Source organism: Larus michahellis, chromosome 8 (assembly GCF_964199755.1).
Source record: "Larus michahellis chromosome 8, bLarMic1.1, whole genome shotgun sequence".
In the NCBI taxonomy this organism is placed as follows: Eukaryota; Metazoa; Chordata; class Aves; order Charadriiformes; family Laridae; genus Larus; species Larus michahellis.
Window position 1 is genome coordinate 41,244,440 of NC_133903.1, and position 27,105 is coordinate 41,271,544.

Genomic DNA, 27,105 nt, shown 5'->3' on the forward strand with positions numbered 1-27,105 from the left:
TCATTACTGTAATAGCTGCACTTCTTAATAGTTTCTAATTTTTCTCATTCATAAAAAATCATTCCTTTTCATTCCCTGGCATTAGTAACATTGAAGCTTCAAAATGCTTAAAGTATTCCAAAACTGTTACTTTAAAGCCCAGACATCATAGCACTTACCTATACTAGCCATAGAAAGATCGACTTCATCTTTTGTACCTGAAATATAATGACGTGATGTTATCAGTAATTTTTCTTCCTAACAAAGTAAATAGACAGCCCTTTCCTTGTTAGGGCAATATTTAAAATCTTTGTCTCTGCATATATAAGCTAAACTGTGAAGAGGAAACAAAAAATAATTTCTATTCAGTTCAAATTTAACACGAGAAATGAGTGAAGCCTTTTAAAATAGGTCTGTATCTTAAAAGAGATGTTAGCATATTTTGAAACTATGGAGACTTAAAACTCATTTTTATTTTGAGCAGGTGGTCTGCGTAAGAGAGAAGCCATAAGAAACCTGTCATCTTGTGGTGCACGCTGCAGTTTTCACGGTTGAAAACTGCACTGCCTCCTACCTGATAGCACCTGCCTGGGGCAATTACCATGTAAATTGTGAAGAGGAGATAAATGGGCAAGGCTGGCTAACATCAGGCAGGAGCAGATGTTAATCCCCTCTTGGTCTGGGTGGCAGGGTGCTGCAGGAGCCAGGCTTTCTTCAGCTCCCAAGAAGAGGGGTCTGCAAACCTCACAGCAAGGTAGGACGGGAAAAGATTAGCGCTGATGCGCAGGATATTCTCTGCAGCACAACAGCTATTAATTAATCAGCTAGGAAGGAAAAGGTGATTAAAAGGTGAATGCAACTTCAGGAAGGTGGGTGTCATAGCAGAAAAAAATTCACAGAACAAAACAAATAAAACTCAAGCAAGAGTACATTCCCTCCTTTTCTGAGAATGTGCATGAATCCCTGGGAGAAAAAAAAATTTGTATATAGCAAAGGCTCGTTAGCATTACACTTCATTAACTGTACACTTTACAAATGGGACAAGTGAGATAGTATCTCAGCACGTCTCAGAAAAAAAACCCCACAATAAAATGCACAGCAAAATTAAACTGTAAGACTGGGATATTTTCAAGCTGTATTATTGTACCTTCTCAGCCTGATCCTGAGCACCTGAATTCCTGCTTCTGGGGGCACCTCTCTGCCTGACGTGCTCTCCCTGGGCTCTTAGCTTTTGTGAATCTCCCCACTTTGTGTTTGTTAAGCCTCCTGATTTCCCATTCAATGTTGTTGTTATCACACCACAAACTATTAAATCTAAACTACCAAGACAAAGCGTAAATATTGCAGTGTAGCTTTGTTATGTTCCATATATTGGTTACAAACCCATAATCAGTAATTGTAGATCTCTTGGTTATTTATATAAAATAGCATATTCTAAGTTATCTCGTGTTTACTTAAATGCATAGGCCCAAAATAATTAAGGTAGCTGTTGTGCGAGACCAGATAACTGTTTGTGTCATTGCTGCTGTACCTTGCGTACGTACCAAGTGGTGTTCGTTTTCCTTTTGAGGATTTCTTAGCTTTGTTTTCACCTTTCTGTTTCTTTGCTGAGGTTTTTGGACGTTTCGAGGAGGTCTTGCTGGATATGAGATTTTCTGACATTTTTTCAGGTTTCTCTAGAGAAAGATACGTCATCAATAAACTTTAAACAGATAATGGAATGTACCATTTACGAATTAAAATTTGTCCATGACTATGTAGTTTATCATTACAGTAATATTTTCATACACAGACAAAGCTATATTCCAGAATTTTAAATCATAAACTGATCTATTACATAGACCAACATACTTCTGTCTAGGGTTGATTAAGTGTGGAAACTGATTATCCAAAATAGTGAAAGGTTAAATTAGGATAGGGGTTTCCCTTACAGAAAGCTAAGGACCTGAGATATACAGCCTATTTCCAGTTCATTTTTCAGTGTAGCTCTGTGGAGGACGAACTTGGAAAGAAGTTGTATGCATAATTACATGTAGCAACCACGCAGCTGGAGATGATACTGTATAGAAAGCTACCCTTTTACTCTCCTTCTTCCCAGTATCTAGAATAAGGATGAGAACAGCCACGTAGAAAAGAAGGAAATGCGACACAGCCTGCCCACTGTACAGACCAGACAGCACCATCACGTGGAAAGTACACATACAGCAGACGATAGAACAACTAAATCGGGATGGCCCAAATTCTGTTAGAAGTATTGAAAATTGTTTGATGTTATTATTGAACGGCTAGAGGCATTCAACTGGGATAAGGACAGTGGGACTCAGTTTTGTTTGTGTTCTCCCTCTTCCACGTTCCCACTTTTTTTTAAGGCTGTAAACTGACTGGGAGAGGGACTGCTTTTTAAATGTCTATGAAGGACCTACAGTATTTGGATGCTATTACAATCTTAACATTAATAAGAGGAAAGCAGATGCACTTATAGGACAGAAAAAGACGGCACCTTCAAGAACTGCGTCATGACATAACTATTTCTGATGAACTCTTACAGGAGCTACAGCCTGTCTGCCTGCACATGTGAACAGCCCATTTACTGTCAAGATTCTTAAGGTGAAAAGGTGAGTTTATAAAATGAATGTTCTACCTTGACACTTTCCCAATGAAAGGCCTAAAATAGCGTGAGCATTAAAAAAAACACGCTGTGGCGTGTACATTTGCAATTTCAGTGGGCATCCTGGCTTTGGGATAGGCTTTCATTCCCAGACTGTGAAACAGTGTTTTTCTGTTTGTAACACAGTTCTCAAATACTCTAAAAGCAAGAAATATAATTTTAGCTTCCAATCTGAATTCTAGTTTGGAGATGGCCACTGATGGCAAGATTTAGGTCATGGATTATAGCCTGGGTTTGGGATCTACGTTAACTTCCCATGAATTCAAGGTAAATTTTGCTGTTGACTTTAATGGGAGCATAGTCTGATACTCTTATTACAGTTATGCATTTTTGTTTTTCACTTTAATCAAAATAGAAAGATATACTCTATAAATCCTCAGGCTCTTGTCTCTATCATACAATGGGATGTTAGTGCACTTCTCTGTTGCTTGATCATTGCGGCAAATACAGGCCCCTTCATTGATCCATCTAAAGAACTCTAGCAATTTCATCATCTGCTTTTACCAAAAAGCAGTGCCAGTACCAATGCAAAACAGATTAATGTTTCAGAATTCTGAAACTTTCGCCTTGCAAGGGATGGTGCTTTTGGAAGATTAAAAACCCCCACAAGTCACATATAATGAGTGTAAGGAGAAAGTTAGGAGTTTTTTTCTGCCCTTGTTCTCACAGACTTTTTGTCAAATACAGGACTACAAACACTGACAATATATTTATGTCTAACATTCAATATATTTTCCCAATTATAAGCTTTCAAATGAGCCCCTACACTGAACAATATGCTTAGTTTATAATTCTGAAACACTTAGGGCTACCTAACTTGGAGTGCCTGTCAATTCAGATGGCTAAAAGAGGCTAATTTTCCCTTATTTAAAAAAAAAACAAACAACCAAAACATGCAAAGCTAATTATTATCCATCTCCTTGTGTATTTTACATAAAAAATTGTGACACATTTTATAAATGGATTCTGTGACTACTCTACTTTGATGCCTCTGGATAAAAGGGACAGCCCTCCAGGACAGGAGGAAAGGCCAGCTGTTTTAGAAATTATTTGAAGGACAATATGAACCATCTCATATATATTACAGTCACATTGTCTTACTTCACCATTTCCTAATTATACACTGAAACAAAGCCATTTTGGAAATTTTGAGTTCTATCTTCTGAGTAACCTAAACCCTAAGTCACATGAATAGAGGAAACACTGAGAGGGCTGAGATAAGTCACATGCCTAAGTTTAGTACAATAACTCACAAGTAAAAACATCCCTTTTCCTTTGACTGACTTACTTCAAGTATATTATACCTATAAAAACAGCTATAACTTTTGGAAATTGTCTCCCAGTAATGCAGTTCCTCCTCCTCTACTGAAAGAATCAGGTGTAGAGGTATACACAGCACTATACGTATAAAGGCAGTGCTGGTCAAGGCAGTGTCGGTGACTGACTGTATGTATAGGCGTATGTTAACACAAAAAGTATCCCTGTTTAAGGGTTGCAAATGAATACAGCAATCAATAGGTCTGTTCATGGTTCCCGCTGTGATGCACAGAACCTCACCAACTGGAAAGCAGATAGAAAAGTACAAAGTAATTACCTCCTTTTACAATAACCTTAATACCATATCACTTCTGCCCGTTTGTCATCCTGGGGGCATATGATTGTCAGTGGTTAGGAAACATGTAAGGCCTCCAAAGAAAGCAAAGGCAGAATTTCTAAAAACTTCTCCAGAAGCATATTCAAGTCCAAAAGTATGTATGCAAAGTTGTTTTTTCACGCTACTAACCCCCGGGTGCTCCCTGCAGGAAGCCAACACGCACTGAGAACTTTGGAATAGGTACTGAAGAGCAAACTTTTGCACCCCTCCTCTACCAAAAAAGAAATAAAGGAACGAAAATCTGAATGGTTCTTAATGTGTAAGATAAAAGCTAGTATTTTCAGAAGTTACCTCTTACTTCAGGGGATTGGGGGTTTTTTTCGGTCCCTAAGTTTTTACACAAAGTACCAGATCTTATCAAGAAAACCATGACAAAATTACAGGACTGTCTGAAAATATGACAAAAAGGATAATTTCTTTAATCTGTGGTTGGTTCCTGTCCTCTTAGGGATATTTCTATATTGCTTATTTAGAAAGGATTCTTAATATGCTTATGTGTCCAGAAATATACAAAGTTATTATGCCTTTCCATTAGTGCTTATATAAGTTCATGATTCTATGATTGAGAAGAGAGGTTGGAAAAAGCATTTAAATTAACACAATTTCTTTTAAAAAGTGCAAAACTTACAAAAAAGAATAGCTCCTGAAAATCATTTCTCATAAACATTGCCATATGTTTTATTTTTAAAAGTAGCTAATATATTGTATTAAAACTTCATTAAATATGTTCAGTCTAATTTTTCAGCAATTTTTCAGTGGAACGCAGTTTTACATTATTTAATTGGTAGAGCCCAAGTAAATATTTGACAACTTTGTTTGACATTTTGTAGCCTTGTTTATTTATAGATGGCTGTAATATTTTGAACATTAGGCTCAAGAGAAAAAATAAGATCAGAGTGTTCTCCTAATTATTTGATGTACTGAAACATTTACAGTTATAAAGCAAATCCATGAAGTTGCTAGGTACTGCAAAAGGGGAAAGTTAATTAGCTATCAGTACTACAAAAGATGCTGTCTGAACTGAGGACACAGAATGATTCATTAGTTGCTTAATTGAACGATTTAAGGTCAAGCCTGTGTGCATTACTAATTTAGCACTGTAATTTACTACAATTTGGAATGACAGAAGAATTGAGTGCACTTCCATTTAACAAAAGCACTACAAGGAAATTATCAAAAACATGCCACTATGAAGCTAAAAATGACATTTCTGTCTGTAAACATTTAGGAACTTGTTAAAAATACCATCTGGAGAATGACCTGATCTCTCCAGAAATTCATATACATTGTTCCCTTTAATTAAATTTATTCTACTTTGCTCTACACAAAGAGCAATTAATACAAACACCTGAAGTTTTTATTCTTGATAATGCTTGTGCGTATTTGGACACAACTTCATTGTATAAGTCGTAGGGAGTAAAGCTGAAGTTTTGGCAAATGCCAAATCATTTCAGCATATGAATAGTTCTATTTGAATGTACCTGATTTCACACATACAACTTTTCATTAAATTAGGCCTACTTGAACTACTTGTAGACTTTGTAATTTGGTAGAAACCAGTAGAGGTAGTTACATGTTCTGGGATGATAAATACCATATGTGTAAAATTAGGGTAAGAATTACTAAGAAAAGCATAGAGAACAAAATGGGAAATGCCATTAAAATATTGGGTAATACTGTGTTCTGTTTCTCCATTCAAAGAGAAACAGAGTAGAATTGGAAAACGTATAAAATTGATGGTTGAAGATATGGAACATATTGTGTATTAGGAATAAGCTAGGATTCTTTTTAGCCTGCACTGAAGAGGATATGATAGAAGTCATTAAAATCATGAGAGGCGTGGAGAAAGTGACCAGGGAATGATTATTCACGGTCTTTCATAATACAAGATCAAGCTGGCATCACATGAGCTTACCAAGGGACAGACTGAAAACAAACAAAAGGAGTACGGAAGTATTTCATTGCGTAATAGATAGTTGAATTATGGAGCATTCTGTCCGTGGACAGGATAGCTGCCAGAAGTGCACAATTTCAAAAAGTAACAGGGCAAACTGACAGATGAAAAAATGAGGGCTACTAAAAATAATAATACCTCTGGCTATAGAAATAAAGCCATAAATCCAAGAAAAAAGTGTGCGAAGAGTGGAAGTATGGCTTCTTGCCCAGGCCCATACTGACCCAGACAGGACTTCTGGTGTGAGCCAGTACAGCTGGTCCATGTTATTAAAATTTCTGAACAATTTGGTTGGTACTTCAATAGTTAATAAGTTTCAGTTGTCAATTTCAGTTGTCATAACAGGACCCTGTCAGGAAGCAAACAGTAGCACCTATTGCCTTGTTATGACTTTTTGAACCAGAAATGTTATGTTGTAAAGATTTACACTAGATAAGACTTTTTTTTTTTTTTTTAAGCAAATCTGAGAGAAATAATCACCTCATCTTTTAAACATGAGAGCTAGGTTGCCGGAACAAAGTCGGGGACGGGGGACTTTGCAGGTTAGAAGCACATCGGGGCTGAGGAGGGGAGGGTTTGCAGCCGCCGGGTCTCCTCCTCACCAGCGTCCCTCCAGCCTCTGGCACAGCCACCCTGAGGGCCCGCCGGGCCCTTCCCCTCCCACAGGCCAGCGGGCAGAGGAAGGGGCAGGCTACGCGGCGAGAGGGGCGGCTGAGGAGGCCTCGGTCGCACGGAGCAGGCCGCGGGCTCCGCGCCGCAGCCTCGGCCCGGCCCAAGGGGCGTTCCCCGGCGGCTGCTGCCCGTGCTCTCGCGCCTGTCGTTTTTCACCCCTTTACGCTCGCACGGCGTTGCCGGGTCCCCGCCGCCCGGCAGCCCCCCGCCTGGCCGCCCCTACCTGCGCGGCTCCCGCCCCGCCGCGTCCCTGGCGCCGCGCGGTTGTCAGGGCAACGGGGCGGGCCAGGATTGGCATTTGCGACAGGCAATCAGCGCTCTGCGTTTGGAACCCGCCCCCGCGAGGGGGAGATGCCATGGGAGGTTCCGCCGATTGGATGAAAACTACACGTCCCAGCATGCTGTGCGCGGGGGCTCGCCGCTGCCCGGGGTACGGGGGCGCAGAGCATCATGGGGTCTGTAGGCGGCCGCCCGTGGCAGCTGCCCTTGCAGACCCACGGTCCCCCCCGCCCCAGCATCTCCTCGCCATTAGCTGCCGGGGGGCGACTCCATCTGGGAAGGAGGTTGAGGTGATTCGGTGCTATTTGGTGATAGGAAGATTGTGTCCCTCATCTTTCATAGTTTCGATGCATAAAAATGGTTTATTTTGCTGTGCTGCAACGTAAGTCAGAGGAGCCCCGGAGCATCTTTCCCTCTGTGCTTGCGGAGGGGGCACCCAGTGCTGGTCCTTGGTGGCTCTCCAAGGACCATCCGCTCTCCCCACGGCAGGCAGGAGGGATTCTTGCTCTCTTCCATTTCTCTCTCTGCAGCCAGCAAGTTCCCTCTCTTAAAATGCCTGCTACTCTCCTTGGATTTGCCTTGTTCTTCTCTTTTTATACCAGTCCTCAATGGGTCCTTGCAGCATGAATTAGGCAGCTGATAGCTGGATGCAGTTACCATATCCCGGGCTTTGTCCTGGACCCTACCTCCCGTCAGGCAGCAACACCAGAGTGATCATTCCTGCAGTGCCGTGAAACTGGCCAAGACCCAGAAGAGAAGACCGTTTCTTTGAACTCCAGTTAATAACTTTAATAGCTTAGTTGCATCTAAGTGCAATGACTTAAGCATGTCGGTCCTTCCACTTAGTTCGCTGTACGGCTGGCTGCCCTTCGTAATTACAATTCTGTGACCAGAAAGGTTTTGGGGTTTTTTTATAAATTTTATTACAGATGGGACGTAGCTAATTATAACATAAGTGTTAGCCTTTTTTTCCTCCTGATGCAGAAGGCTAAGCTAATAAATCTGGAGCCGGCATTGCCACCCTATAGAAAGCACCTATAGCGTGGAGAGCCGGCAGTCACGCCCGGCGGGAGGCAGACGTGAAGCAGGAGGTGACAGAGGCGGCGTGTGCTCAGCCCAGCGGAGCCCAGCACAGCCCCCGAGGTCCCCGGAGCCCCCCCCAGCCCCGTCCCTGCGGAGCGTCGGGCCGGGAGCGGGCTGCGGGCTCCGCGCTGCCAGGGCCGCCCCCGCCGCGCCGGCAGCCCCCGGCCCCGCTGCCTGCCCGGGCGGGGAGCGGCAGGACCTTGGCGGCGACACCGCATCCCAGCCGGCAGGTATGCTGGAGCCTTGTCTTTAACAGCACGAAGCGGTGCCGGGGGGATGGAAGGCGGGGGTGTGCGCTGCCGGCCTACGGCTTTTGGCTTTGGGATGCCACGGTGAATCAACGCCGAGCCCGGGAGGCTGCCGCGCTCCGGCGGGGGCGACGGGCGAGGGCGGCGGCGGCGGGTGCCGGGGAATCGCCGGAGCCCTGCGGCGGGGAGGAGGACCCGGCGGCGTCCCCTGCGCCACCTGGGAGGCCGTGCAAGCCCCAGGCGTGTTTGTTAACGGCTCGTAATGGCTCGGGGAGAGGCTGCAGCGGGCAGCGGCCGCGCTGCGGGGGCCGCAGGGGACCGAAGGGGACCGGCCGGTGCAGGCGCTGCCTGCGGTGACACCCGCAGCTGCGGAGCCCCCGCTGCCTCTGCGCAGGCTGCTGAGAACACACAGCCTCTGTGTGATGTTCGGCTGGAACATCTTCGCAAGCCGATGCCCTGAGGTCAGGAAGTATATATATACACATATATATATATATATATATTTTTTTTTTTAATCAAGCATATACATTGCCGGGAATATTGTGGTACCAGAGTAGGGCTTAATTTAGAAATGATTGATCAGCTGTAAGAAAGATGAGTGGAAACTGTGGCACACTGTATCCCGCAGGACAAGAGAGACCTGGTAAAACAGGAGCTGCACCTTTGTTTAAGCCTTAAGATGCTGATACAAAACTTTTCTTGCCCTCTCTGACAGCTGGGGAAGTTGAAGGCCTTGCATGGTATCTGGAAATGGACTTGTGTTCTGGTGCATGCAATAGCTGCTTGAGGAGAGTGGATGTCATCTATGCATTTTTAAAAACTAGCCTCGTTGATGTTTTTAAGTTATATAAGAAATTTTTCTTATGCAAATTAAAACCAGTGTGTCCAATATGGCACATCTTTAAATTTATTCGCAACCTAGGCTGTCTCCTCTGTTCTTAATGTCAGCAGTCTTTTATCTGAAATAAATATTCCTGGCTACCTCTTAAGTACTTTATAAAGCATTTATAAAATGTTTGGAAGTCAGTAAAGTTAGTTACAGATTAACATCTAAATATGTTGAATACTATAGAGAGTAATGTCTCAGACTGTGTTTATAAGGTTCTCTTCTAATCTTTTCCCTCATACTCATCTAAAATGTGAGCCTCTTTGGTTAATCACGATGCTTAAATACAATTACCTTTTGGTCTTTTTGTCTGGTTCATGATCACCATTGTTTTGCATTCAGTCTTTTATGGCTGAAGAAATAGATATTATCTTGCTAAATGACAAGTTAATGTGCTCCGGTAATTTATCTGAATTGCAATTCGGCGTGTTGGACCATTCCCAAGAGTGAACAACGTTAATACTAATGTCTAAGAAAAATGTCGTCGGTCTTGAAAATTCCATTTCTTTCAAGGACTGGACAGCAGGCTGACAGCAGGGGAAAATACTAGCTACAGACGTAGATAAGTTTTCCAGAAGAGTGAACGCTCATGAGAGGCTTTTGGTACTCTTCTGGACACAGGAGGAAATGAGTCAGGATGTCTTGCATACATGATGTTTTTGGCAAGTGAGAGAGGAAGAAGTTTTCAGCAAGTGACTCCATAATTCATATTCCACTATGAAATAAATGTCCTGACAGCCTATCCGCAAATTTAAGAGCTTGCCCAAACTTTTCTCTGGGTTCTGCAGAATATCTGCAATATTATGAGGAAGGTCTTAAATTCAGTGTAATGTGCAAGTGCCTTTCACAGAAGATAAACATCTTTGGAGTCCAGGTTGTCCGTGCAGACTGATCTGATGCTACTGTGTTCATGCTTGCCTGTTTTCCAGCTGACATGGACTTCTTTTCGTTTCAGAAATGGAGGACCCCGAAGTGGCTGTGAGCAGCTGCAGTGCTCATGATGATGATAATATTTGCAGCTACAAACGACACCTGTCGCTATCGCAGGAGGGACTTTTGGAAGACCAGCTTAGAAGGAAGTTAAAATTCTTCTTCATGAACCCATGTGAGAAATTCTGGGCCCGCGGCAGGAAACCTTGGAAACTTGGGATTCAGCTACTCAAAATAGCAATGGTTACTATTCAGGTGAGTAACCAGGGAAGCAGGGACTCTTCTTAGCCCATGGGAATTCAAATAAGGAGTGCAGGTGACAAATGCTATTCTTGGTGTGCTGCAGAGACAGGGAGAGGGTAGACTGCAAAACTGTCTTAGTTGCATATAGGTAGCTTTGATCTCAGATGGCATAATTTTCTCCTAAAACTGTTGACTGAAAGATAGCTATCCTAAGAGCAGAGATGAAAGGAATGATGACGTTTAAGGGCTCTATTTTAGTTTTACTTAACTTTTTCTTTCCTTTTCTCCCTTCCCCCAAAGGATGGCATCCTTACACATCTGTTCCCCCCCAATACTTTCTTCACTCTGAGTGTGTTTGTGTTTGAGGGAAGGAACAGTCACTTGTGTTTCAATATCACAGAGATAAGAATTGAAATTGGTAGCTTTTTTATGGTGTTTGCTTATGCCTTGCATAGGGGATACAAACTCTCGCACTGAAAAAAACCCAGAAATTTTGCCCCACTCTTCCTCTCACCCAGCCTTGCACCATAGATTTCACAAAACACATTTATCTTGTGCCTAAAATGCAACTGTTTGTCTCAAAGGTCTGTGGTTAAGGAGGAAGAAGGACTTTCATAAAATCTTTCTAATGCCTCAGATGACGATCCTTCAGAATTGCCTGCATGTGATTTACATTGATGGTGGTGTCAGTGCTATAACAATACAAGTATGGGGCAGAATGTTTTCCATGGTTTCATGAATGATGGGACAAACTGCAGGAATAATAATTCTTTTGATATACTTCTTGCAGTATGTTTGTATCCTTTACTTAATGCTTTAATTTGAAATGTATCATCAACGCTTTAATTTGAAATGTATTATCAACCTCTGATTGTCACCTGTCCCATTTTGCAATTAAAAATGAAATTTCATGGTGGAAGAACCTAAATAAGAAAGAAATTACTGCTGATTTAGCCTTTTTCAGAGAAAATCTACCAGTAGGTAATTAAATCTTAGCAGTGTTGATTTGCTGGTGTGTTCCTGTGTACCTAGCATGCCGAACTTCCCCACAGAGCACTTTAGTATCTTTGTAACCGAGTTGCCCTTATCAAAACCTACCTATCCAGTCTGGATTGTGGCCATAAAACTAATCTGTAGACTACTGATGCAGACTTATCTCTGATGAGTTTCTTCACAATACTCCTGGCGCTAGATAGGAAACAATAGTCGCTAAAGAGAATTGCGAGCTCCTGCAAACAATACATCACATTCTTCTAGAAACCTTTTCCAGCCTGGATAGGAGTGAGCAGGGTTTTATGCTAGCTTTTCATGAATAATTGCAATATATTTTTTAACAGCTTCCGAGGCTATCCTGTTACAAGCACAGTTTGGATCAGTTATTCTCAAAGCACCTTTCACCCACACCCGAGGGAGGGATATTTGTTTTCCTGAGTTGTCCTCGATTTGCCTTTTCTGCACTGGAGTAAGGATTTCAAAGTGGGGTCTGGTTAAGTCCTGTCCTGCCTTTTTGGCCGAGGTACGCTGATCTTCCCCAGCGCAAGCCATATTAATGTCAGGCTGAACTAACAAAGCACGTGTAACAGTATATGGGTAGCTTGAATTTGAGATGGTATCCTTTTCTTTGTAAAAGTGCAAGTCCTTGGCCAAGATGCTGGTAAACATGTTAAAGGAACGTTCTTGAAACCTATTGTTTCCTGAAGTTAAACTTTCTTTTGACCATCTGCAAAATGGAGTAGCTCACATGTAGGTGCCGTGTCTACCAGTGTGATGAAAGAGTGGCTGTTTGCAGGACAGGATTCGCACATTAATCCAGAAGCCACCTTTGTCTATGAACAGGAAACATGTCTTTTTCAGCTGGTGGTTTTTGGACTGAGCAATCAAATGGTCGTTGCCTTCAAAGAAGAGAACACTGTTGCATTCAAACATCTCTTCTTGAAAGGATACATGGACAGAATGGATGATACCTACGCTGTCTACACACAGACAGACGTCTACGACCAGATATTCTTTGCAATAAACCAGGTAAGGATTGTCGCTGCAATGTATACAACACATATGCTCTTTACCTGGGTACATTTTCTTCTTCCACCTTCCCTGATGGTGTCTGAAATTGAACTTCTGTGCCAGTTGCTTAAGACTAGGATGTTGACTTGTTCAGGTTTTCTCTCCTTGCAAGACCATCGTACTTTCGGTGTCATCCTTAAAGCTAATCAATATACTAATTCTGCACTAAATGCAGGCCTTGGATTTGAACCAGAGTGCTTTGCAAATAAGAAATTAGGCTTTTTAGTGAGGATTGTAAAGAGAAAAAAAAAATAAGCAAAAAGGTGTTTAGATCCAAATCCTGCATTTATTGTTTCTGTCAAACACCTTAAAGTATTTGAGGACTCAGCTGTAGTGTGTTGTAGGTTTCCAAGTTCTTTAGGTGACCATTTTAATAAAACAGATGGGTTATGGCGCAGATCCAGACACTTCTGGGTTTGTTTGGTGTTTTTTTTTTCTCCCCAGAGACTAATGGTTTTTGTGCCCTCTAAGTTGGTTTGTCTGTTTGTTCTGAACTTTAGTACTTACAGCTGCCCAACATATCTGTTGGAAACCATGCTTATGAGAAGAGGGGAGCAGAAGAGACAGCTCTGGCCGTGTGTCAGCAGTTCTACAAACGAGGAACCATCTGTCCTGGAAATGACACCTTTGATATAGACCCAGAGATAGTGACTGGTAATGAACCTAATCTATTCTATCGGTTCTTTGTGAGGAGGGACCCTGCATTTATGGTGAATTCTTTTAAACATCCAGTGTCGTATAGTCCTATCAAATGATCTACATTGAACTAACCACTGGCCAAAATTAGCAAGGTAACTAACCTCTAGCCCTCACCTCCAAGGTAACAGCCCCAAAACAAGTGATAAGCCGTTAGCACTGACGACCGCAAGTATTTCGGGCTAATTTCAGAAGACTTCCCTATGAATTCATGATGAATAACTTGGCTGGTTCAGGGAAGCCAATATATTTGACAGCTAGCTTCCCGAAGGACTCCCCACTTAAGTGTGCTATCTTGTCTGGTGTAGCCAACGGCTCTTTCCAGCCTCGGGAGTGGGAAAGGCAGATTACAGTTAAAGGGCGTGATAACCCATAAGATATTGTTGTGCGTGCTTATCCATTGCAGACTGCTTGTACATCGAGCCAATGACGCCATTAGACAACACAACAGTGGGAAAGCACAATTTGAATTTCACTCTGGATTTCCACAGGTGAGGAGGGGTCAGCACCTCCTGTGCTGGGGTATTTGTGCATTTTCCCTGTGAAAAGCTAATACAAAGCTCTCTTGCAGACTGGTGGCGGTGCAGCTCATGTTCAATCTGAAGGCAATCAACCTCCAGACCGTTCGTCACCACGAGCTCCCTGACTGTTACGATTTCACTCTGACGGTACGTGGGAGCCTGCCATGTGTCTTTCTGTTCAGAAGGAGAAACCGTTCTTGCTGGTTTACCATGCACAGTCAGCGCAGAAGTTTTCTGAAGAGTGTTGGGCACCATTGGCTGGTCCCCAGTGGTGTCTGGGTTACTCTGTCATGGCTTAGTGTACCCTGGAAATAACCACCAGTTGTGACTGTGGTCAAGCTTTGGGTGGTCAAGCTTTGAGTGCTCCTGGTGTGGTCCTGAAGCACTGGCCCAGCTTATAGCCTTTTGCGCTCTAATCTGACTGAAGCGTAACGAAAGCACCGACCTCTTCTCTTTAGAGAGATGCTTCTAGGAAAGGTTGTTTTCAGATCATAGAGGAATGAGGCTGCAGTTTAAAAGAATTTTGCCTAGTACCTAGTTGATCAGGCTATGTGTGGCAAGTACATGGTTCACCACGTTTGTCTTTCACTTTGACAGCATTTATTTGCATAAACTGAAATTACCTTAAGTTTAAACAAGTTTTGTAAGTTCCCCCCTTGGAGAATTATTCTGAATCATTATGTAAGCTTAGCAATACAGTGTGCTATGTATGTAAGGGTTTAACTTTAAAAAGACATGCACTTTTTTTGTTTTGTTTTGTTTTGTTAATACAGATAGTGTTTGATAATAAAGCACACAGTGGAAGAATTAAAATAAGTCTAGACAACGACATAGCAATCAGGGAATGTAAAGACTGGCATGTTTCTGGATCAAGTAAGTGACAGAAATGTGTTTAAATTTTCATGCTACATTTTTGCCAAATTAGCACAATGTTTGTTAACCTTTTTCTTTATTAAAACATGAGGCATTATTGACATACGTTCTCTAGTGGTGTGCTCTAAATTCTGATTTTTTTTTAAGGAATTGTTGTTCTAAATCCTGATTTTCTAAGGAATTGTTGTTCTTCAACCTCTGATCTGAAATCCTGGTAACCCAGCCACACCGTTCCTTTCCTTAGCAGTTCTCAAACCTTGCACCACTGATACTGCCAAACCAAAATTTTTCAACACCTCACTTTGCATCCTTCTAGCTTTGGCTACTGAACTTGCGCTGCTCGTTGCTTACGGTAGGGCTGTGAACTCTTCTTCTACCACCAAGCAACAGAAGGACACATGATAGTGGCGGAAAGTTGAAACTGATTCACTCTTATTTCAGGACTTAGCACCGGGAAAGATAAGGAAGCACCGTTGCTAAGGCTTGCTGGAGTGGAATGGCTAGAAACACTTCTTACTGCTGCTTAAATGTTGTTTGGCATGTATTTGTGTGTAACTGAGATGCACAGTATGGTTAAATAATCTATATCTTAAACAGTTACTCACAAGAGCACTCTTTGTTGGCAGCTATTGAGCCTGGTCAAAACATTGCCTAGAGATGTTTTTTGAATAGAGAACATAATCTCTTTGAAAGTCAGAAGCTTTCCAGGTTTCTAAATTCCACTTATTTTTTGATTTTTTTGCTGAAGTAAGCAACAGGATGAATCAGGTCCATTTTTCTACTTTGCCACTTTCCCCTTTGCTATGCCTACGTTAGGAAATGAAGAGCTGGTGGAGAAAAAAGATAAATTTTTGTTTGTTTGTTTGTTTGTCTTAAGATCCAGATTGTAATTAATGTTGGGGAATTTAATGAAAAGCCTCCCAGAGTACAAAACACACCGCTTAATGCAAACGCATATTCCACTAGACACTATCAACCGGCTGTGCTCGCTGCTGTGTTATAAATGCACACCAGATGGCATGCTACCTCTAACAGATTGCTAGCGCAGCAGTAGAAGAAGGTTTTGATACCAGGCTTCTGTCATAATCCACATTTGGTATCTATGTAGATTGCCTCTGTAACTGTTTTCAAAATCATCTCCTGGAGTACCCTCTCTTATTTGCTGAAAGCCAAGGAAAAATACAAAAGTAATGAGTGCAACAGAACAATAACAAGTTCTTGCTGTTCTGGACTACATTGCAAAACCGATTTAAATGGTGACGGTATGTGTGTTAGTGACTTTGGTATAAGCAAGAAGTAGGTGAGCTTTTCCTGAGTAGTGCAGCTTGTGAAGTCAACTAGAACTTCAGTAGCCCATTTTGGGGAATTGCTGCATCTTCTTGCAAACTTACCATTAATGTGTTTCAACTTTTTTCTCAAACAATCACTCTTTTAGCATTAAAAATCTAATCCTTATACTGTCTCATCTAGTTTCAGCTGTATGATAGGTATAAAGAAGAAAAAGAGGTCTAGTGGTAGATTTGGTGCAAAGTTTGACCTTAGTTGATCAAGATTGTGAATTTTAGTAACATAAGAATTAAGAGAACTCATGTCTAGCTCAATGTTGATCTTGGCTAGCTGACCAGCAGTGCAAATTATCTCCACTGTTCTAGGACAGAAAACCTATCTGATAGTCAAATACTGGTCTGTAAGAGAAAATACATACTATAAAGTTCCTGGGATTTCTTTTTTTTTTTTCACAAGTTCCGTCACTCCAGAGGCCATTCCAGTGCTTATAAAATGGACTCTCCCATCTCTAATTCTGCAGGGCTGTAAGGAGCACTCATGCTCTGGTATGTTTTTGATGTGGTATCAGCCTTCCCAAATTAACTGAAGTGGTATCTGTAGTGCAGATGCACTTGTGTCTCTCATGAAAATACGTCAGATAAACTTCTGTGGTAAAAATGCTAAGATTTATCTTAATTCAGTTCTATAAACATAGTTAACATCAAAACTTGATTCTTACTTCAATACTCAAGATGGTCAATAAGATGAAACGCATCTGATTATAAACATGTACATTTTTGTTCTTGCAGTACAGAAGAACACTCATTACATGATGATCTTCGACGCTTTTGTTATATTGACTTGTCTGGCCTCGTTGATCCTTTGCACACGATCAGTGGTTAAAGGAATTGGGCTCCAAAGGGTGGGTATAACTTTCCTTGGAAAGTCTTCATGTCTTGTGTAAGTCTGATTAACTTTTTTCTTTCATCCTTTCCCCTAGGAATTTGTAAGCTTTTTCCTATATTATTACAAGAAAGAAGTATCTTTCAGTGATCAAATGGAATTTGTCAACGGATGGTACATCCTGATTATGGTTAGTGATGTCTTAACTATTGTTGGATCAACTCTAAAGATGGAGATACAAGCCAAGGTAAGCTTTTTACACTGTCAGGTGGATGCAAAACTGCTTGTTTCTGTCCCAGCTAGGTTTAAATCTCTCCAAGGACTTTATGCTGCCTATACTTGATTCTGAGTGACATGAAATTTTAAGACTCTATCTTCTCCTCTGGATTTGCAACTGAGATGTGTTGTTTCCAGTTGTGAGATTTAAAAACTCCAAATATCACTAGATTTTATAGTTCTAATTATCTTTGCTCCTTTGTGGCTCCAAGGGATAAAATGAAGTTAATCTCTGAAAGTTTAAGACTGTTGACTTCTTCTTTTTTTCCCCATTTAGAACCACTTATATTTGCTTATTTGATGGATTTTTTTAAATTTAGCATTTAACTTTCTGTTCCCCATTTAACAAGTGTTTAACTGGCACAGACACCCTCTCCTTAAACATCACTTTGCTGCTTTCCCAGCTTTGGTTTCCAGCATGTACGTAACAGTCAGCCACAGCCAGGTTCTACGCCTTCAATTTCTAAAATTAAACTTGATATAGAAAAAATAACCTTTCTAAAACATATGTTCAGGCAGAATTAGGGAAGAAAAATTATTACAATGTGCTATCCTGAAGCACTCTAATATTCAGATAATTTTGCTCTTTGCCAAACCTGTAGCAGACTTTGAAGTGTGACATTGCAACACAACAGACTTTGGACAGTAGTGATGAAAGGATGGGTCTGAAATCCATCTGCTGACAGTTTGACTATCATAAACACCCTGTACAAATTGCCCTAACTTACCTGAGGAACTATAAACTCAGTTCTTGGAGTAGAAGAAGCAATGAGGAAGTTGGCTAAGATAAGAGACAACTCCATCCTGCTTTGGGAGAAGCGAAGACGAGAACAAGATTGGAGTAAGATCTCGCAATTGGGATTCTGGTATCTTATATATAAAAATACATCTATTTATAGATATTTATTTTCTAAGAGTATTTTACTAAAACTCTTCTCTAAAGTTACATTTCCCTTCATTTTCCAAGCTTTGTGGACCATGATAAGATCTTTTTCCACGTCGCTGTGTTAATGGCTGAATAATGATTTCACATTAAAGTGGCCTAAAATTTTTTTTGTCAGGGTGTAAATGAATTATGCTAATATAAAAGATTAGCCAACGCTTAGAGGAATAAAACCAGAAAATAGTGGAAACTTCTTATTCAAGGAAGCTGTCATGATCCATTTCAGAGTAGAGCTACAGTTCAGGGAACAGAGTATATGCTAACTTGGATGAAAACAGGCCAGTATGTGTGGGTGGAAAAAAACAGTGAAGTGCCAATAAAATATAAATGAAGTTCCGTTTAGAATTAATTAGAAGTTAATTAGTCTTCTCCTTGGTAACTTTCTACACCTCACAGTTCCCGGCTACCTAACAAGATCCTCCTTAGTATTTATCTGAGCTCTGCTGACAAGCCATGCTATTTTTTAAAAACTGCTTTGCCTATGTACTGGAAGAACCTTCTTTGCTCTGCCGTTCTAAAGTCACGTCTACACTGTCCGTTGGGATGCAGTGGAGAGATTCCCAAGCTGCTCTGGGGAATCTGTCGATGCAGGTTCCAGAAGCAGTTGCCGCAGGTCTGGAAGCAGCATAAAATTATTTGCAGTGCCACCCTGCAGGTCTCGGGCAGCCGGGTACAGAGGGGGTGTCTCTGCGCCTGCGGTGCAGCTGCGCTCGTGGCCTGGCAAACGAAGCTTGTCTTGTCAGAATCTGTTTTAGAAACAGCCATATGTGAAGGCATGTGAAATGAGTTACGCTTGGAAGTGCCCTTGGTTTTTGGTGGGACTTCTGCTCTCTAATGCGTATTGCCCCAAACTAATTTTTAATGTGACAGATTGCCAAGGAAAGCAACGTCTCTTAACAGATCTTTGTAGTAATGAGAGTTGCAAATTAGAACCTGTCAGTCGTTATAATACTTGATTTTTTTTCTTTCTTATTTTGTCTTCTTTTTTTTTTTAGAGCCTGACAAGTTATGACGTCTGCAGCATACTCCTGGGAACATCCACTATGCTGGTGTGGCTTGGAGTCATTCGCTACCTAGGTTTCTTTCAGAAGTACAATGTAAGGATCTCCTGGGATCTTCGTGCTGTTGGTATTTATTCTGTTTGTTGCTATAAGGGGACTGGAAGAAATGCCTGGTTGAATTCTAACTGCATTGCATTGTGCAGCTTCTCATCCTAACGCTGCGAGCAGCACTACCCAACGTAATGAGGTTCTGCTGTTGTGCAGCCATGATCTACCTGGGCTATTGTTTCTGCGGATGGATCGTACTGGGACCATACCACGTAAAGGTAATATACTTAACATGAAAAAAAGACAACTTGCATAGCAGAATGGATTCCAAACAAATGAGAGATTGCTACTGTTGTCTTCTAAGTTTCCATGTCAAGGCTTCCCTTAATATAAAAATAGTGCATCTTCAACATGATGCTGCTCTGTTTGAGGAGCCTGACTTCCATGACTCAATCGGACTTTCCTCAACTTATGAAAGCTCTGAGTCAGAAGTGGAAGCTGCCGTGACTCCCAATCACATGTGCTATTTTGAGAAATAATTTTCAACTTGCAGAACACCAGTATCACAGTAAAGTTTTGGAGACTTTATCCTTATCCCTTTTAAAAGTGATATTGGCTTATCTGGCTTGAATGTGTATGTGTACAGGAGGTAACAAACTTTGCTCATTCCTCAAATCTTTTACCGTTTGCATCTTGTCCTCCCCTGGGCGTAGAAAGGGGTCCAGGGCAGCCAGGCATCAGCTGTGTATCTTCTTCGTGTTATGTACAGTTTTTGCATCCAAATGAAACGGCAACAGATGTCCTTGTCTTCTTCCCCCCTCTCTAGTTTCGCTCTCTGAACATGGTTTCTGAATGCCTTTTTTCGTTGATCAATGGAGACGACATGTTTGCCACCTTTGCAAAAATGCAGCAGAAAAGTTACTTGGTTTGGTTATTCAGTAGGATCTACCTCTACTCCTTCATCAGTTTGTTCATCTATATGGTGCTGAGTCTCTTCATTGCACTCATTACAGACACATACGAAACTGTCAAGGTAAGCACAGACCCCTACTCTTCGTTTGGAGTAAAAGTGCAAGATTGGTGCTTTCATGACTCTCATCTCCCTCAGTATTTTGAGTTGCAGTGCATGCCAATTTAAATAATAAACATAACGGCTACTTTTGAGGGTGTAGAGTGATGACGAGAGATTTTTACCCCCCCCCTTCAGTTTTCTTACAAGCCTCTCTGATTTCCTGCTCCAAAGGAAGATAAATATCTGCTAAAAAGCAGTAATTTTATATTTGGTTCTGTGAATCTTCTAATTTCAGCCTTGAGCAATGTCTGAAAAGTAGTCTGGGGAGGATTTGGGTTATTGTATGTTTTAGCCTTGTTAGAGGTTTAACTAAATATAAATTTTTAGCACTACCAGCAAGATGGCTTTCCAGAGACAGAACTTCAGAAATTTATATCACAGTGCAAAGACTCACCAAACTCTGGCAGGTACAGGTTAGAGGAGGAGAGTTCTGCGTCTCTCTTCTGTTGCTGTAATGGTATGTATCTATATTAAAATTATACATTAAGGTATAGAATCATAGAATATATGCATAGAATCGTAGTGTATATGCAAAAGCAACACACCACAAAATGTCCCTGGTATAACGTTTATGAAGAGTACTTAAATCTTTGGGGGTGGAGGGGGGAAAAAACACACCACAAAAATTTTAAACTCTCTAGTGCTCTAGAATGGAGCACTTTAGCGAAATGTCCGCAGCGAAAAAACTCCCTAGGAGAGGTGAGGGAAATTTTAAATTAAGGATCACTTAACACACGAAAAATAGTACAGAAAGTTAGATAATATATACAGTAACTTGGGAACCTCATATGTATAATGTGCAAGCATTAACATTTCATGTATCCACCGCAATAGGCAGGACTTAGTTCTCATTCAGTGTCTTCTTACCCACTTTTTGCAGTAAGGTGTCCTAACTTCAATGGTAGCCGGCCTGAAACTTAGGGATAAAATCAGCTTTCCAAGGTTTTAAGACAGCATGCAGCTTAAGATACTATCACAGCACTTGGAAAAGCATTGTGGAAAAGGATGGCCTAACTTCCACTGCGGAGGAATGCTCCAGTAACGCTTCAGTAATTAGAAGTTTTGTTTCTTCAGGAATACTGATTGCAGGATACGTGGTTTATATTTAACCTGGCTGGCAGCAGCTCCAAGTCTCGCTTGCTGAAGGGTCCCTTGGTGCGCAAGCCTTAAAATACGTGCAGCTTGATTAAAAAGACCGAAGGCATTGGCAGCTCCTTGGTATGGGGCTTTTCTAGCGTGCTACGTTGTTAAATGCCAGATAGAATATATTTGTGAGGGCCAGGAGACGGGGACATGTTTCGGAGCAGGAGACAGCAGAGCCGGCAGCGAGGCAGTGCAGAGCAGGCAGCTGCTGCTCTGACCCAGTGCCCCACTGGAGATGAAAGCGTGGGATGAAGCAGAGCAGGGCATCTTGCTCCTGGGTAAAGGGCACGGACATGTTAATATTTCTTTTCCTGCACACACCTCTCAGTTTAACCAGGCAAGAAACCCAACGCGAGGCGGGACAGGGTTGGGATGTAATACTTTTCCCACTGACTGTGAGGCCGGGATCAGGATTCCAGAAGAGCATTTGAAAAGGAAAAGGTGGTTACCCTCAAGCAGCTTGTTCCTCAGGAGTATTGGCAGCCAGCAGCGTCCTGGACTTGAATGGAGCTGTAGGCATTCAAGTGCCTTGTTTCAGAGCCTTGTTTCCTATATGGATTACCTAGTCTTTAACGACTTTATCCTGGTGCCAAATGTCTTTATCCACATGTGTGCCTCGTGCCATGCATGTTAGTGTTACAAACTGTTTCCGTTTTTTTTATCTTGAAATAGTGTGTTTCTTTCTCTAGAAGATAGAACAGGGGCTGACTTTGCAGTTGCCTGCAAATACGAGACATCGCTCCATTAGCTCTGTACCGTAGCCTTCTGGTTTTACTTTGAAACAAATGATCTGTAGGAATAAATAAGTATCTCAATCAGGATATTGTGTAATCAGTTCTACGGCTTCTGCTCCTCAAATAGTCATGTGGTCCTACAGGACACATGAGGCTCCTCTCAATTCTTTCACATGTTCAAAATGTTTTATGGTGGTTCATAGCAGTTTCTTATCAGTGTATGTCAAATTAATAATTAAAGAGTTCAGATGTATTTTTAAGGCTCCTTGCACTATGGAACTATTATTTTAATGCATGCACCTGACAACTTTTCCCCCCTCTCCTGTACAGGTTGTAGTGAACATATTTAATGGATTGCAGGAGTGTATCACAGAGGCTTTAAAGCAGCACACGTTGCAAGAACTGGAGAGTGGAGCTGGTGGAAAACATTATACCGAAAGACTGAATTTGCTTTTCTCGAAAAACAGCGTAAGCCTGCGACAGAAGCTTATGATAAACTTGCAGTCTTTCTGATTAGGCACTCTCACTGCTAGTTCAGGGGTTTGGGGTTTTTATTAGCTTTGTTCTATTTGTTTCCTCAGTTAATTTGCGCTAAAATGCAAAGGGCATTAAAAAGCTGTCTGTGTGCAGAGACTTGGCTAGATTATGCGAGTAGACTACAAATGCAGTAACTTTCAACTATAAGTAGAAATAGTGCTGGACAACCACAACTTTGAACACCAACCTAGTCCTCAGCACTGCAGGCATTATCTCGCTATGACTGACCCATCACTGAATGAGCGAAAGCTCGCTCTAGAGCCCTCAGCATTTTTTGTTTATCTGCACTCATAGTAAAAATAAACTAAAACTTTGAAACTTGGTGTAATTTGTTTCTAGAGACATTACAGTGAATTGCTGCACAAGCCATTCAGATATGGCTGAGAGCATAAACTAAATATTTCTATAAATATAAGTACCGCTTGATGTAAGTGGCAGTCTCTTCTCAGAGAGGCCGGGGATATGCCAGGCCAAATTGAAGTTTGACGGGTGAGTGGAGAAATGTAGATGTTCCTATGTCCATTGTTGGGTAGGATCAGTCACAGCCTTCAGCTTCACTGTGTGCTGACCTGATGTTTTTAAAGGAAAAGTCAGACAAAAGCACTTTCAAAATATCTATTTTTTTATTTGAAATCTTCCTCTGGTACACAAGTCTGTAAACCTGAAGTCTAAATGAAGTTAAATACACAGAAGATACGTCTCTGAGAGTTCCATGCTTCAAAAACCGTATGTTTCCTACCAACCTAATAACCTGGTACTGTCAGTGGCTGTCTGAAACGTTAGATCTTATCAAAGTTCAATTTTGACAACTTAGTTTATATACTTTGTTGATTGTGATACCATGTAATGGATGCCTTATTTTCTATAGTCTATTCACTCTGGGAGCAGAATAGAAAACCAAAGGGAAGCATATTTTAGATAACTTGCAATTGTGAGCACCATTCCTGTAGCTGTATGTGACACTGTATAATGCTGTGCGCAAAGGTGGAGGACGCTAAACATGTTCTGTCTGAATGTTTACACATTGTAAATGCGCTACAATAAACACTTCCAGCTGCAGTTAAGTATTGGGTGTGTCAGTATTCATTTTAAAAGTAAATATGTTGCCAGGTTAATATAGGAGCTTTTTTTTTTTTTTTTAATTGCAATATGCAATTTCTGTCATGAAACAGTGTGCGGACTGTGTGAACTTGCATGTCCTGTAGTCAAAGTAGTTCCTGTGGACACTGGGACCTGTTCCCCGCTGATCCCATTTAACAGCATTTCAGAGTTTGCCTTAGAAACACATAAACAAGTATTAAACCTTACACTGAAAATGCTCCTGTACGTTACATGAAGTTCAAATTCGGCAAAGGCAAACCAAACGCAAGGTGTAGGCAGAACAGATTATTCACAGTATCTGAAAGTTTCCTGTATTGAGGTCCTTGTCCTCCAACGGTCACCTAAGACTGAGGACTTCTGAAGCTTTTCAAGGAGAGTCAAGGCAATCTTGCCTCAAACAGCAAATATAAAGTGACCGTGTTTCCTGTTGACACATTAAACCTTACAAACATACAAACCTTATGAGGAATGACTGAGGAAGCTGGGGTTGTTTAGCCTGGAGAAGAGGAGGCTGAGGGGAGACCTTATCACCCTCTACAACTACCTGAAAGGAGGTTGTAGAGAGATGGGGGCTGACCTCTTCTCCCTGGTGACAAGTGATAGGACAAGGGGAAACGGGTTCAAGTTACGTCAGGGGAGGTTTAGATTAGATATTAGGAGACATTTTTTCACTGAAAGGGTTATTAAACATTGGAATAGGCTGCCCAGGGAGGTGGTGGATTCACCATCTCTGGAGGTGTTTAAAAAAAGGGTAGATGGGGCACTGAGGGACATGGTTTAGAAGTGGCTCTTGTCAGGGTAGGCTAAAGGTTGGACTCGATGATCTTAAAGGTCCCTTCCAACCTCAACAATTCTATGATTCTATGATTCTATGATTAAACTCCTTACGGATCTTCCAACAGTGCACAATATATAATGTGCATGTCACTATTGCATAAAATAGTTTGTGCAAGGAATTCTGGCAAGAATGGCAAGCACTTTAATATCACTGAAATGCAGAAGGCTAACTTCTTAGCTAGGCTTTTCCATACAGAGTTAAGAGAAAGCTAAGATTAATAATTTGCTCAAAATGCAGGTGCATTTGGTAAACAGCTATGGAATACTTCGTCTGCCAATACAGTTATAAGGCAAATAGCAGTCCAGTTTCATTTAGAAACAGGGCAGAGTATACGCTTCGTCACTGTTAACTTATGAAATTGGCAACAAATTTCAACAAAATTTGACAGAGTTCTAAAATATCGAATTCTTACGAAATTTTATAGGAGCAGGGAGTAATCATGTTAACAGAAGCCTGCAGTGTGGGCATAAGGCATGGAAAGCTACAATGGGTGACCCCAAAGCAGGAAAAGATACCATATATAGATTCTTTCAATTCCTAACAGGAGAAATCTTCCACTGAAGACTGCTTTCTGCTGCCTGAAGGGCAAACTTCATTGTGAAGCTTGTTTTGCAGTGAAATCCCTCTTAGACTCTTGAAGTAACGGCCTGTGCTTGTGCTACAGCTAGAAAGTCAACCAACTGAGGTGCAGAAATTCAGTGGAAAACCACACTCTGTTACTTCTGCTGGACTACACAGCTTTTAGTTTAGTGTTGCTGGCAGTGGTGTGGTTTGGGGAGGAAAGAGCTGATAAAAGGCAACTTGCCTTCAAACAGTAATGGGCAGGGTCACGGTGTGAAGCCAGAGGGGAGGCCTATCTAAAAGTAGGAGAAGGACGCATAGAGAAAAGGATAGGATGGGGTGGGAGGAAAACAGGGGACAACTGCTTACAAAGTTAGCAGAGCAGCAATTGCGTATCTCTGGCCATGGGTGCAGGCTGTTACGTGGGTAAAAAAACAGTGCCCTGAAAGGTTACTGGCTTGCACCTGCTGAAAATGTCCAGTTCTGACTGGAAAACTGAATGTTTCATGTATTATGTACCTGATATCTATCTATATTTTGTTTTTTAAGAAAACCAGACACTCAAACGTGTGTTATTCTCCTTGGTAGTGCTGCTGGCAACCTAAGTGCTTGCTGTCCAGATTTCTGACCTGCTTCATCCTTGGTGTTCAGGATCTTCATCTGGCTATTTGCCTCACCTGAGAAGCAGCCAGTCCATTCTGTGTTTTCTAAACTGGCTGCATTTGGGACAAAGTGTAGCTGTGTCAGGAGATCTGTGGCTGCTGCTGTTGCATGTGTGGTGAGGGTTTTTAATCTTACTTCGTGTCAATACATGATGTGCTGGTTATGGTCTCGCAGAGACAAGAAGTCTGATGATGATCTTACTCCAAAAAAACCCCTCATGACTTCAGCAGTATCAGTGATCTCAACATTAGCAATGCTAGTAACACATGTAAAGCTGCATCCTGGAGACACTGGTATCCTTAAGCCGATACAATCAAGCAAGAACAGATAGAAATGTAAAATGCAGGTGGGGAGAGCAAAGAAGCAGATAAAGCACCAGATAAACTCACTATGCTTAAAGAAATGCCATCCTGAGGAAAACAGTGCTGTCCAAGAAGGTGTGGAGGGGTAAGAAAGTTCCTTTGTTCTGATTTTCACTGGGCTCTGGAACGAGCTGCCTGAAAAATACTGACAGTATTTCCTCATGAAAGTAAGTTGCAGGGTGCTAAACTTGGGTAACAGCTATTTTCATACCAAGGCTCATTTCAATGCCAATGTTTTGCATATGGCCAGGTGGTGAGAACTTCTCGTTTTCAACAGAGCTCATCTCCCTTAACAGAATGAAGGGAAGAGAGAGGTGGGGGCCATACTTGTTTCAAAGTACCTGTTTCCATGTCGGATGGAAGCATACTCTTGAGGGAAGGTAAACAGCATGCATGCAAAAGAGGAAGAAATCAAATCCAGATATGCTCATAGCTTTCCAATAAAAAAATGTGTAAAAGCATAATTTACCTCTGGCAGATGGGGGGGAGAAAACAGATGCTGTTGTAAAAGACCAAACCTGTGATTGCATCTGTTGGGAGCATCTTCCTGCCTGGGGCAGTAGCTAATACCAACTGCTTCAGAGGAAGCATTAGAAAACTTTCATGCATGAGCTGACATAATGCTCTTGCAGCTAATTTTGAGTAACTGCACATAGATGTTTGTCTGGGCTTTTGTTCCCTCTTTTCTCTTAAACAGTGTGACTGTAACCAAACCCAGCATCATCTGAGAGCATTAAGCAAGAGTCCTGCCCTGCCCACCCCCACCGTGTGGGCAGGTAGAGCCCGCAGCTGCCGCAACGAAGGCTCTTATAGGGCTGCATTCTGTTCTGAACACCCCAGTTTGGGGTAACCGCGTGAAACCACATCCTCTGAGGAACTAAGGACCCTTTCGGCTGCAAACCGACCA

The 27,105-nt window shown here is 41.7% G+C and overlaps 2 protein-coding genes across 6 annotated transcripts in view; one reads left to right on the forward strand and one right to left on the reverse strand.

Annotated features, from left to right (window-relative positions):
* Nucleotides 1-7,200, reverse strand: part of DNAI3 (dynein axonemal intermediate chain 3) — a 30,091-nt gene extending 22,891 nt beyond the window's left edge. Inside the window, exons 1-3 of one of the 3 annotated variants that reach the window (XM_074597484.1) lie at nt 7,151-7,200; nt 1,524-1,655; nt 159-197 (exon numbers count right to left, since the gene is read on the reverse strand). In XM_074597484.1, the coding sequence (XP_074453585.1) occupies nt 159-197; nt 1,524-1,641 (157 nt within the window). In that variant the 5' untranslated portion in view covers nt 1,642-1,655; nt 7,151-7,200. Of the gene's footprint in view, nt 1-158; nt 198-1,510; nt 1,656-7,150 lie in introns of all 3 variants that reach the window. The other 2 variants (XM_074597486.1, XM_074597485.1) reach the window with 2 other exon arrangements.
* Nucleotides 2,172-23,738, forward strand: MCOLN3 (mucolipin TRP cation channel 3). Of its 3 annotated transcripts, none has more exons than XM_074597489.1 (14): nt 2,172-2,594; nt 10,379-10,608; nt 12,451-12,618; nt 13,161-13,314; nt 13,763-13,847; nt 13,928-14,024; nt 14,651-14,750; nt 16,826-16,938; nt 17,017-17,166; nt 19,134-19,235; nt 19,343-19,465; nt 20,014-20,220; nt 20,587-20,716; nt 22,467-23,735. In XM_074597489.1, exons 2-14 carry the CDS (start codon nt 10,381-10,383, stop codon nt 22,484-22,486), a joined length of 1,677 nt encoding a protein of 558 aa, XP_074453590.1. In that variant the 5' UTR covers nt 2,172-2,594; nt 10,379-10,380; the 3' UTR covers nt 22,487-23,735. The 3 variants fall into 3 exon arrangements, 2 of the variants coding, with proteins under 2 accessions (XP_074453590.1, XP_074453589.1); XR_012588681.1 differs by lacking the exon at nt 2,172-2,594 and adding an exon at nt 8,395-8,519 and having other exon boundaries at nt 19,134-19,266; XM_074597488.1 differs by lacking the exon at nt 2,172-2,594 and adding an exon at nt 8,395-8,519 and having other exon boundaries at nt 22,467-23,738.
* Nucleotides 23,739-27,105: the final 3,367 nt, after the last annotated feature.